This window comes from Centruroides sculpturatus, unplaced genomic scaffold (assembly GCF_000671375.1).
Source record: "Centruroides sculpturatus isolate CEXI.00-Female unplaced genomic scaffold, Cexi_2.0 scaffold157, whole genome shotgun sequence".
Classification (NCBI taxonomy): Eukaryota; Metazoa; Arthropoda; class Arachnida; order Scorpiones; family Buthidae; genus Centruroides; species Centruroides sculpturatus.
Window position 1 is genome coordinate 210384 of NW_019384522.1, and position 13511 is coordinate 223894.

At 28.1% G+C, this 13511-nt stretch overlaps 1 protein-coding gene across 1 annotated transcript in view; it reads right to left on the reverse strand.

Moving 5' to 3' along the window:
- The window catches only part of LOC111622781 (ryanodine receptor-like), a 420607-nt gene that overhangs the window by 207825 nt on the left and 199271 nt on the right, over nucleotides 1-13511 (reverse strand). Inside the window, exons 52-56 of the mRNA XM_023365203.1 lie at nucleotides 12114-12393; nucleotides 10711-10835; nucleotides 7635-7783; nucleotides 4756-4948; nucleotides 467-596 (exon numbers count right to left, since the gene is read on the reverse strand). Coding sequence (XP_023220971.1) covers nucleotides 467-596; nucleotides 4756-4948; nucleotides 7635-7783; nucleotides 10711-10835; nucleotides 12114-12393 — 877 coding nt within the window. The remainder of the gene's footprint in view (nucleotides 1-466; nucleotides 597-4755; nucleotides 4949-7634; nucleotides 7784-10710; nucleotides 10836-12113; nucleotides 12394-13511) is intronic.

The following is a 13511-nucleotide window of genomic DNA, read 5'->3' on the forward strand; positions in this document are numbered from 1 at the left end:
GCTTAGCACCATATAAGGAAATTTATAAAGACCTTTTAACTAGAAGCAAGCAATCTAAAATTACATACATTTTGCAAAAGGTAAAGCATGGATCTGAAGATAATGCAGAAAAATGCTCAGAGGATAAGGATAACTTGCCAAAAAGAAAACGCTCTCGGTTAATTAATAGTGTTTTTAGTGATGACGAAGAAAACATTGTTTAATTTATATTAATATGTATCACTTTAAAAAATTTTAATAAAGATATTTATCTTAATTATGAAAATATAATAGCATGTTTTTTAATTTTTGGAACCTAACCCTCCTTTTCGTATTAGTTCTTTGTTTCGCATAACACGACAATTTGTTGGAACATAACTACCATGTTATACGGGGGTTACCTGTATTAATATTTTACTAATATTTTATATTAGTATTATAAATAGTATTATAATATTATAATATAAATTTTATAAATATATATTACACAACAGAATGTTGCTGTTTTCTAAAAGAAATCCTAAATGTTCAAACATTGCCTTTTGATTCTGTCTGCTAGTTCTGCAAAAATAGCATAGGAAGCGACAACAAGCAACCACCATTTCATGTGATGTATCCTGTAATAAAAATAAAAAATTCAAAGTTTTTATACAGCTATTTTAAAAATATATTGTGTCTTATAATATATGTTTTAGTAAAAAAAAATAATAATCTATTTAATAGGAAAAATGTAGCATCTAAGTTTATACAAAATGTAACATCTACAGTAGACCCCCTATAATACTGTAATCAAGGCTTTTTAAAATTTTTTTTATTCACAACCCCATTTATGATTGTGATTTTTTTCGCGACCCAAAAAATATAAAATAAAGATATATACAAATTTGCAAAAACAATAATGGTGTGCTACCACAGTTCACTCTTGTGTTACAATGGAACAGAGACAACTGAATACACTGAAAAGCGACAACACTACGCTAGTTCACACTACAATCAGTGTTGCTGAATCATTGTCTCACTGCACCAGAAGTGACACAAAGCGCAACTCACGAAACCTATGACACAAAGTGTGCCATTTTCAAACTCTCACAAATTATTTTCAATATTTTGAATTAAAATCTCACGACCCCAAGATTTCGCTAAGCGACCCCAAATGGGGTCGCAACCCATAGTTTAAGAAGCCCTGCTGTAGATAATTCAGTGTTATATGAATTCCATGTTGTACAAGTCAGTTAGATTTTACAAATACATGAGCTGTTCACAGCCCGGCACACGTATTTGTAAAATCTAAGTGACTCGTACAACATGGAATTCATATAACACGGAATTATCTACAGTGTTATAGGAGGGGTCCACTGTAGTTATCTAATTTAGTTCAAATATTGCATTAAGTTAATAATTTTAAATCAGAATATGAGGATATAAAAATTAAACCAACAGTCAAGAGCCAAGAACGTGTTGAGGATGAAAGAGCAGAGAAGTCAGAAATGGCATTTTTAAGGACGATAAGAAAGCTTTCTGACAGTATACAAGAAAAGTGAAATGTAGTGATGTGTATGTGAATACAAAAAGCAAAAAAAGATAAGAATGATGATCTGTTTAGAGAAGTGAGAATGAATTGAAAAGAGAGAGTATTTCAGTGAGCTTTTAGAATGTGCAGATGTCAGCAACAAGGTGTCTAAGTATGAGTCCATGCCCATCCTCATTTACAGGCATAAATGAGGACGACTGTAGATGTGAGAAGATCAGTGTACAGTGAGAAGAGCAATTGACAAGTTAAAAATGGGAAAAGATGCAGATGTAGATGGAGTTATGTGCTGAAATGTTAAAATATTGTGATATGTTATTAGCATGATATGATAAACCTCTTTTGCATGTGCTAGGAGAAAAGATGGGTACCAAATAATTGGAGAGATGCTATTATTGTGGCTCTGTATAAAAGGAAAGGTGACCATGCAGGATGTAAGAATTATAGAGGTATAAGCATGCTAGAAAAGCTATTTGTACAAGTTCTAGTGGAGACCCTCTCCACTAGAACTTGTGCAGATGAAAATTACTAGGGCGAACATATGGAATGCTCAGTGTGGTTTTGTGGCAGTTAAGAGTTGTATGGATCAAATCTTTGAATTGCAAATAATTGTTGAGAAATATTTTGGTGGATATGGAGAAAGCTTACAACCAAGTGAAAAGAGAGTACTTGTGAAATATTCTTATACATTTGTGAGTATGGTGTGAGTAGGAAGCTGCATGAGGCAATAAAAGCATTGTATGAGAACAGCAGAATGCATTAGAGTGGCCAATGAACTGTCAGAGTGGATCAATGTGACTATGGGCATCTACCAAGGCTGCATGATGTCTCCTTGGTTATTCAATATGTACTTGGAAAAATATGTAAGGCAGTTGAAAGAAGAGTGAATGAATATGAAAGTGAGTGGTGAACTGTTCAATTGTTTATTATTTGCTGATGATACTGTTCTACTGGCCAAAAGCCAAAGTGAACTGCAATATCTTATGTTAAGGTTGAATGAATGCTGTTTCACAGCATTCATTCAACCTCCAGGCATTGAGAATAAATGGAGAGAAAATGAAAGTTTTAATATTTGAAAGAGATGAGCCAAAGAGTGAATGCAAGATACAGCTGTGACAATAAAGTAGGTAAGAGAGTTTGTTCACTTGGGGAACACCCTTGAAAGAAATAGCAAAATACATAGGGAGATTGGAAGACAAGTGAATGCTTGTATGAAAGTGGTTGGGTACCCAGGGTGATTGGTTCATAAGAATGTGTTTCCAAAGAAAGCAAGCATGTCTGTGTCTACGAGTGTACTCCTTCCAACCCTGTTGTATGGTTGTGAGGGTAAAGAATGAAGCATAAGAGAGTGATTGCATCTGAGATCAGATATATAAGGTATATATGTGGTATGACAAGGCAGGATCTGGTGAGTAACAAGGATATGTGTTGGTGCAGTGTGGCATGAAAGAAAACACAATTGAGGAATATGTCAAGGGTATCTGTGTTGGATTGACCACATTAAGAGAATGTTGCAATATGAGGTGTATAAATTGTATGTGTGGAGTGTGGAAGGAGAAGGCATGGAAGACTGGGGAAAAGATGGATTGAGCAAGTGGAAGAGTGTCTTAAAGAGAAACAAATTCTGAGTGAAAGAAGGCACTGAGAATATGTGAAAAGGATCATGAATTTGGAAGAAACAAAAGAGGTATGTATAGATAGACAGAAATGGCACAAGATTATCAGGTATGGGAGTAGTGGATGATTCCAGCAGGTTCTAGCCAACTTAGGCTAAAAAATAAGAGAAAGAGCAGAATAAGATAATTAAGGAAATAGAAATATATATTACTAGGAGTAAATCAAGATAATAAATTAAAAATAAGGATAACTATCTGTCTTTGAACTTGAAAGTTATCAAATAGCAATTGTTTTGAATAAATACTAGAAATAAAAAAATACATAACTAATTTTTTTTATAAAAGCTATTCCTTTATATTTTTATAAGAGTAAATAATTACAGTAGATCCCCCTATAAAAGCGTTTCCTATAGTTATGATTCCTATAAAAATTGTGGCATTATCCGTAAACAACGGTAAAAATAACTCCTATAATACGTAAAACGTCATCGGGCAGCCGAACTACTTACCCGCCGTCCGTAGCGCCACGCTACGGAGAGATTTCTATCGTCTGGACAGTATTATATAAATTATATATAAATTAGGTACTGTACATATAATTATATATTAATTATATATAAATTAGGTACTGTATATATAATTATATATTAACTTAATTTATTGTAACTTTATTATAATTAAATATATATTTTTCGCCGTCTAGCGTCACGCTACGGCGAGTTAGGCGACCTATCGTCTGTCCAGTACTGTAATTTTATACATTTCTTGTGAAAGAAACATTTCTTATTTAACGGCCATAAAAATTATTTATATTAAGGATGTCTCCAAAGGTCAACGAAGTTTTCGCAGAAAAATAATATCAGAAATCGCGGCCGCGGTTTGATGCGCTGTTCCGCGACGAAACCAAGCTTTAGCAACGGGCGTAGTCGAACGGTACACACTCGGTAAGCAATCCTACAATTTTTTGTTTATAACGTAGTTTATACGGATTATTTTAAAAAAAATATACGTATTTTGGAAATGTTGAGTCGAATTAGTCTAGAATCGATTAATTTTATGAAAGAAAACCTTTCAAACAGCCGTAGTTTGTAAACTATGATTCCTACAAAATTGATTCATAAAGAACGGAACGTATCTACCGTCTTATAGGGGGATCTACTGTATTTATTAAAATAGAACTTCATTAATTTAGACTAATTAGTGGAAAGCAGAGTCCAAATTAGTGAAAGTCTGCATTAACCAGGTTATTATTCAAATGTGTATTGTAAGATCTAAGAAGTATATTTTATTTAAAGTCAAATTTTATTGTGCACTTTAAATAAACAAATACAATGGTTTAATAAACATTATCGAATAATTGCATTTGTTCATTTGTTCAAATCATATCTTGACCATCTGTCTAAGAGCAAAATAATAGTTATTAAAGTCCGAATTAAAATTAACAAATTCAGTATTTTAAAAAAAATACACAACGCAAAACAGTAGTCCAAATTATTATAAATTTTGAATTAGTGAAGTCCAAATAAGCAAGGTTTTACTATATTTAAAATTTAAATAAACATTAAAATAAAATAAGAAAATGAAAATAACTATAGTCATTTACATAAATGAATGTTTATCAACTATACATACCTTTTCAGCAGCTTCAGTGGCTTGACCTGGACTAGTGGGTGATGTTGCAGCTGCTGGAGTGGCTTGAATAGCTGATTGTGTCTGAGCTCTTTTACCTAATGTATTCATCATTACATCCATTACATTTTCATGCACTCTAAGAATACGTATTAAATCAGGATGTTGAAAAAACACTCTGTTGTTTACTAATGTCCTGAAAAATTTTATAATAAAGTCTTAATAAAAATTTTATAATAAACATATAACTTAAAGAAATATATTGATAGATCTTTAACAGATCAATACTAAAGTCATGAAATTCAATTAATTAAAAAGTCATCAAATAAAAGTCATTTAATGTTTCATTTATCATTAATATTGGTATAATTTAATCATAATAGTTTTCAACATTGAATAAATGAGTATTTTATTTTAGTTTTCATATTTTTTACATTTATACTATGGCAGAAATTGAAACTAGTGTAGTAAGAAAAAATAAATAAAAAATAAATCATCAAAATTTGATATATGAAACGGTAAGTAATGTTTTCTAAGGTTCTAAGATTTGGATTTTCTATGATCTGTAGAACTGCAGAATAATCTTACAAATTTTGTAGTGAGCTTTAGTTTTGTAACAGAATTTCTAATTTTCAAAATATCTTAAATCTTGCTTCATTGAAAAACAAATGCTTATTAATGTACCTTTCTAAACTTTTCTTTTGGGTCATTCAACCCATTTTTGTGTGTATGAGTATTAAAGTGTATGAGTAAGTCCATAAAAATAGCATCTAAGCAACAGCAAACTAAAAAAAGTTAATAACTAAAATGTCTGATAATATTTGAATAAGACTAAACTTTTTAAAAGATTTCAGATTTCTTAGAAGACTTAAATCTAAAATTTAAGATTCTATTTTCCAACATAATACCCTTGAAGATGAGTTAAGACTTCCTTAGTAGTAATGATCATGGGTTAAAACTAAAACTAGAACAGAAAAACGATACTCATCTCCATTTTTTGGACACTGATACACTGATATAAAATTTAACCAAGGAAATGTACAAACAGCAGTGTATTTAAAACCCATGCATGCTCCCCTATATATATATATACCATTGTGGTCCAATGATCCATATAAGTACAAGTTATTAGCATTTAAGGCACTTATTAAAAGAGTGTTCTTATGTTGCACCAACATTCAAAACCGTCTTATGGAGATTGATAGAATTAAAAGAATTGCAACAAATTTAGACTAAAAAACCACCACAGTTGAAAGCCTGGACAAAAGTTAGACAACATAAAGGCAAAAAAGATACTAAAGTAGATGCAATTAACAAATTCACATACAATAAGTATATAGGAGGAGTGATGAATGAATTGAGTATTTATAAAAACACAAAAATGGTATATAAAAGAGCACCCAACATTTACATCTTACTAAGGAATGACAAAAACAGAGTAAAAATGCAAGAGAAAGCTGGAGTGTATAAAATACCATTTGAAAATCAACAATTAAGAGTAGCAAAGGATTATGTGGGTGTAACCAGAAGAAACTAAGCAATATGCCTGCGAGAACACAGACACAACGTTAATAAAGGGCACAACAACACCATTTTAGCAATCATAGCACAGACAGAAGGAACAAATATAAAATGGGATGAGGCAAAAATCATTAAAACAGTCCAATTCCCAACCATTGCATTAGAAATGGAAAAAATGGTAATATATAAAAGTAAAATAAAAAACTGTCACCTAAATGCCAAGGATGTTAATGCGCTTCCAATACCATGGAAGTACATGATAGAAAAAAACATGAGAATTAAAAACCCTTAAAACTTGTAATAGTTATAATTAGCCTTATATACAGTGTTTATTTATTTATGCCATTTTATTTTATTTTAACTGTTATTTATTTATTGTATTTTTTTATTTTTTTATATACGCAATTATTCTAAATCTTTAAGTTTAAAAATGAAACTTATTCAAAAAACGTTACGTTCTATTTTGGAATGATAATCGTAAGCCTGAAAATGGCCTATAATAAATAGGTTGAAAACGTTTGAAATAAAATAATTTTATGCTTGGCAAAAATTCAAGTGTTTATTATAATTAATTGGTATTCAGATGATTTTAAGCTTTTATTCTGGCACAGCTTTTATACAGTAAACTAAGCAAAACATTATAAATTAATCAAATGATACTGCCAGATTATCTGGCTATAACTTGGCTAATTAAATATAATAGAATCCCAAGAATTCATGGTTTTGCATTATCTAAGGCAAANGCCGATTTTAAAGAATTTCGCACCGGTTAATGGTTAAGGGTAGGCAGTTGTTGGTTGTGAAGTTATTTCTATTACCTTTTATCATTTAACATTAATGTGGTCATATCATTCATATTAAAATGTAACAATAATAATATATTCTTAAAAGTATTGTACTGTACATAGTAGATGTATAATAAATGATGTAAAAATGTTATTCTTATATATGATTAAATTCACTACAATATAAAAAAAGGCTTAAAATGATTTGAATATAAAAGGTTTGTATAATATAAAGTTTTTAATCTGAAATGGCAGTCACTGTCTATTTTATTCAAGTTTTTGGTTATCCCTGGTAGCACTGGTCCACATTACCTCAGAAAATTGAGGTTCTACTGCATATAAAGTAATTTACATTAAAAATAAGAAATTAAGTAGCCATTTTAATTAATTTAATTCTGAATGCTAAATTTAATATTCTAGAAGTAAGTCTGTTAATATAATTCAAAATATTCTAAAAGTTTTTCTTTGAATTTCTGAATTTAATTCATAACTTTATATTATAAATATATTTATGAATCATATATTATTTAATATATTTATAAATTTATACTAGCAATTTTAATAATTCAAATTTACCATAAACTATCTCTCATGATTTCTTCTTCTTCTGGGCCCATTTGAACAGGTAGTAAAGCTCTTATTTTTCCTAAATGTCCCAACAATACAACAACATCATTTTTGCTCTTATTACTGATGACATAAGTATTTTCTAGTGCATTCATAAGCTGAAAAATTAAGTAGAAACTTTTATTATTATTATTATTTATAAACAGCAAAATAAAAATTACTGTATTATTTTTAAAAATATTTTTTTCTGATTAAAGTTTTAATAAATTTAAAATATAACTATATTTCAAATTTTAATGAATATTTATATTTAAATCAATAAGATTAAAAAATAGTATATTCTTAATAAAAAATAAAAATAACATTTTTAACACATTTAAAAAATTTAATTCCCTCTTCAAAATAAATATTTTAAATAAAATGAAAAAAAGATATTCTACTAGATAAATAGAGGCATGATATTCTAAACATACATATCAAACAACTATTTGCAAAATTAATTTTTGGCTAAAGTTTCAAATATAAACAATACAAAAAATCTTTCTTAAAACTAGAAATGTATTATGCTTAATTATTAATTTACCATACTTTGTTATTTTTAGCATATAAATTTCTTGTTTAGTAACATACAAAACAAAAATTTACATACTACTAAACAAATGTTACTATTTTTATACAGGAGATAACTTCTGAATAGCCAACACCATTGGGACCAAGAAGTTTGTCCACTATTTAGAGGTACATGCTGACAGCTTTACTGAATTTTAACATAGTCATCATATAGTGAAGAATACAGTGGATTACAAAAAACATCAAATTTGCATTAGGAGTGCGAATATACCAAAAAGTATATGTAGGATATATAACAGAAATATATATACAGTACATTATTTATCTTTTTAGATGTAAAAATCACATTTTAATTTGACTCTAAATAGCAAACAGACTGGACAGGATACTTTAAATGGATCATAAAAATTAAGGCAAAGCATAAACATTGTTTAATTATTAATTCATCATGGGTGGAAGTAATGGGGGAAAAAAATGAAACTGTTGTTATGAACAGAAGAGTGGATGAAGATCGATTTAGGCAGTGAAAAGTTTGATTGTTGACTTATAAAGGTGATTTGCTAGCCACTTCAAAGGGTGAGAAACATATTTGGTATTCTTGCATTTATAACATCATTTATTATCTAAGCAACTAATAAAAATCAATATAGAAATTTGTCTGTTTTGTGTTATCAAGTAGGTATGATTTTTCAACATTTTTGCTTTTTTTCAATAAATTATTTATAAAAAATTACACTTAAACCATCACAAAGCTGTTAAGATCATAAATAATGTCATAAATGCAAGAATACTGAATAGCTTCTCACACTTTAAAGTGGCCAAAAAGATCTAGGTAAGACCTTTGAACTTTCACAACATAAACACTGTTGTCATAACATTTTAAGTTTCTTTTCATTACTACTGTATTAAGGTTCTTGTTGAATGAATGAATAATTCAGGAAAAGTTTATAGTTTCTTGGTAACATAAGCTTAATTCCAATAATTACACAGAAGTTTAATAACATTAAACTTCTGTGTAATTCTTCTCTAAACATTAAATTCTTCTCTAAGAGATAAAAAGAGATAAGAGATAAGTAATATTAAATTCTTCTCTAAGAGATAAAAAGTTTTGTTCAGCTTTTTACAACTTGCCCTCTTCCCCTATTCCTATTTTCAGCCAGTCTTCACTCAACATCTACAGTAAAAATTTGTCATTTGAAAAAGTATTTGAAGTGGTTCTTTGTTTTTGTTTACAAATATTTCATATGTAATTAATTGTTTTAGAATATTGAAAGTGGTACATTTGTTTTCTTAAGATTGGTTATGAGTGACAGCATCTGCTATTTAGACGTAAATATAATAGATGTCCTATTTTAAGAGTTTGAAGATTGTAAAAATGTCCATTAAGTAGAGGTGTCCACTATTCAGGAGTGTTCTTTAATAGAGGTTTTCACTGTATTTCCAAACTGAATTATTTATCAATTTATCAAAATTTATTTTCATATCTTAATAGTACTGAAGAAATAATAGTACAAACAAAAAAAATTTAAATTCACTAAATACTTAAAATGCTAATCAGACATCTATGAAACTACAAATATTTCCCCTATTGCTTATATATTTCAATTATTACACTTTCAAAATTTCTAGTTTTTATAGATAGCAGTCCTCATGATTAATTTTAAAATATTTTTATATTAATTTCTAAAATTTTAAATATTTTCTTTGTTTTAGAAAAAAAAATCAATGTAACTTGAGATTCATTAAATTTACAATATTGCTGAACAATACTTTGTTAAAATATTTATTCCTCTATTTACTAAACTTCATTTCAAAAGTTGAATATCAAGCTCAAAATCCAGCAACAAAAGTTGCATAACTTTCCCGGCTGTTATGAGTTTTTATTAAAATATTATATTATTAAGTAAAAATAAAAAGTGTGTATGGCATTTGTTATAAGATTTTAATTACTATAAAATGGCAAAAAATTTAATTTTGAGGATAAGGATTAGTTTTATAAATAAGTGTAAATGTTAATAACAAATAAAATCTTCATTAAGTCCTACTCCTCTTGAGATACATGACCCCCCTCTATCTCCTCACCCTCTTGACCTTTCACCACCAAAATTTAATAGCATCAATGCTCCTCATATACAAGCTACCATGTGAAATTCCCTTTTTTAATCTTTACCCCATCCTGAGACATTAAGCAAAATAGATGCCAACACACACATACACACACCCATGGAATATTTTTTACGTTTTTTGACTTTTTTGGATTCAGGAGCTTCAAAACATGAAGATTTGCAAAAAACTCTGACGGTCAAATTTGGCACAATTCCAATAGTTTCCCTTGTTACACATATTATACATAACAGTCAAAAAAGTAAAAAAAGCTAAACTGACATGGATTGATTTAAACTTCTCTCTTTTCATATATAAAATTTACTGAAATAAGATTCAGTAAGTTTCATGCATATAAATAGATAACTTTAAATAATTACAGTTAAAATTTTAAACTTAAAATAATTATTACCTCTCCAACTCCATTGTATGTCCTTAACAACAAAAAGAACATTTGTCTAATAAGTTCTTGATCTTCTAGAAAATTATCTTCTGCCCATTTTACAACAGTGCTTATTAACTTCTTTACAAATAACTCTGTATTAAAAAGCATTATAATACATTTAAAATTAAAAAAATGCTTTCACAAATTTTAATTCATAACATTAGTTAATAAAATTAGACATTCTCAAAGAATGAAAAATGACTTCCTTTAAATATAAATATATTTAAGTATTTTTTGAATTATTGTTATTTTCTTTACATGATGTGTACTTGATGATGATGTGTATTTTAAAACATCACATTTTTTATCAAAAGTAAAAATTTTAGATCTACAGGTAACCCCCTTATAACACGGTAGTTACATTCCAAAAAATTGCCATGTTATGCGAATCCGTGTTATACAAAACAAAGAACTAATACGAAAAGGAGGGTTAGGTTCCAAAAATTAAAAAACATGCTAGTATATTTTCATAATTAAGATAAATATTTTCATTAAATTTTTTTTAAGTGATACATATTAATATAAATTAAACAATGTTTTCTTCGTCATCACTAAAAACACTATTAATTAACCGAGAGCGTTTTCTTTTTGGCAAGTTATCCTTATCCTCTGAGCATTTTTCTGCATTATCTTCAGATCCATGCTTTACCTTTTGCAAAATGTATGTAATTTTAGATTGCTTGCTTCTAGTTAAAAGGTCTTTACAAATTTCCTTATATGGTGCTAAGCACTTATGAAGAATAAAGCAAGTATGGAACAAGGAAAAAATATTCAGCAACATCAGAAGCAGAAGCGTCGCGATCTGGCAACATTGAAACAAGTTTCGAGAAGGACCACGTGTATCGACAATAGGTGAGAAGAGAAAATTTACATACTTAAGTACTGATAGTTCACGAAAATAATAATTTTCGTGAACTATCAGTACTTAAAAATAATAAGTAATAATACTTAAGTATGTAAAAATTTATTACATTTCCTGTTGTACGAGGGTTTTACCCAATTCTCAAACCATGTCAGAGTGAATCCATGCTATAAAAGTACCATGTTATACGGGGGATGGTACCAATTCTCGAACCGTGTTAGAGCAAATCCGTGCTATAGAAGTGCCGTGTTATACGGGAGTTACCTGTATTTTAATCAAACTTTCACCAAAGTTAAAAATTTTTAAATATCAAATATTTCATTTTTAATTTAAATTGTTAACAAATCATTTTGAACCTAGTACTTATTTAATAAAATTAAACTACTTTTTCAAAAATAAAAAAATTTTAAAGTAATATTGAGCAATTTTACGAATAGTATTTAAAATATCTAGCAAGATATACAATAAATTCACATATATGAATTTAAAAGACAACATTAATTTTTACCTTCTGGTCTAACTTCAGATTCTTCTTGTTCTTTTCCTTTTTCTTCAGCAGCTTTAACCATTTTAACAAAAGAAAATAATCTTTGAGACCAAGGTTTACTTGGTTCTGTTTCTGATGCAGCTTCAGTTTTCTCTTCAGGTTCCTGACTTTCACATGCCATTTTTAATTTTGACATCAATTCTTCATGATAAGATTTTAAAGACTCTCTTAGCGTGTCTCCACATGGACACTGATCAGCATTTTCTTCCTCTAAATTTTTAAATCCTAATATTGCACGCATCTAAATAAATATAAGTTAAAGAATATTTTGTAGAGAGCAAAGATTACTCATCATAAACATGTATTTTATTTTATATCAAGAATTTTTTTTCATAAATTTTGAAAAGATAACTGATAAAATTAAAATTCTTAAATTTTTAATGGTACAAATTTATTATTTACATTTTATAATGCTTTAAATTTCTATTCTAAAACTATAAATTTATTTTCACCTGCAGATTTTACAAAATTAAATCTTGTGGAATACATTGTTTAAAAACTGTATTTCCATTCTAATTCTGTGATTTATATTAAAAAATAATCTATCTTCCTTCAAATTTATTTTCTCAAACTTATTCTTTGAAATTAAAACACACAAATTTGATTATTTTAATTATAAGTAAATAAAAATATCTTTCTAATAAAAGCTTATCCATCCTGTAATCTATAACACTTAGCTTATTTTCTCATTCTATCCATAAATAGTTTGTACATAGCATTATGCTCATCTTTAGATGCATATAATTTATTATTGAATATTTTGTTCTGCAATTCCACTATTTTGCATTATTTTTAAAAAGTGAATGTTAATTCATTGTATCTTTCACTATAAAATCATGTCATGTTCTTTTATTATAAAAATTATTTACTTCCAGTAAATTTTATGTATTAAGAACATTGTTATGTATTATATTACATCAACTGCTCAAAACTGGGTATAATTAATAAACAAAACCAATTTTCAGCAAAAATTTATCAGAAAACAAACATTTTCAATTGTGTTAAACAGGCATCATCAAGCTAACTGACCTTTGCAACTGTTAAAACAAAGGGACAAGTTTATAGTGAGATAATTAAACACATTTTAAACAAAAAATATATCCTGCCATTAAATTTTTTTGTTTATATATACAGTATATGTGTGTATGTATATGTCATTTATTTAAGTATATACCTCATAACTTATTGCAAGGACAATATTTTGCTATTGACATTATGGTTCACCTATTTCTGTTTGCACTCTGGTCACTTTTCTAATTATAAAAAAACTTCTTGAAATCTGATATAGCTAATCATTCAAAATTATAATTACTTTTTAGATTTACATAATATTATCTTTAATTCAATTCCAAAACCTTA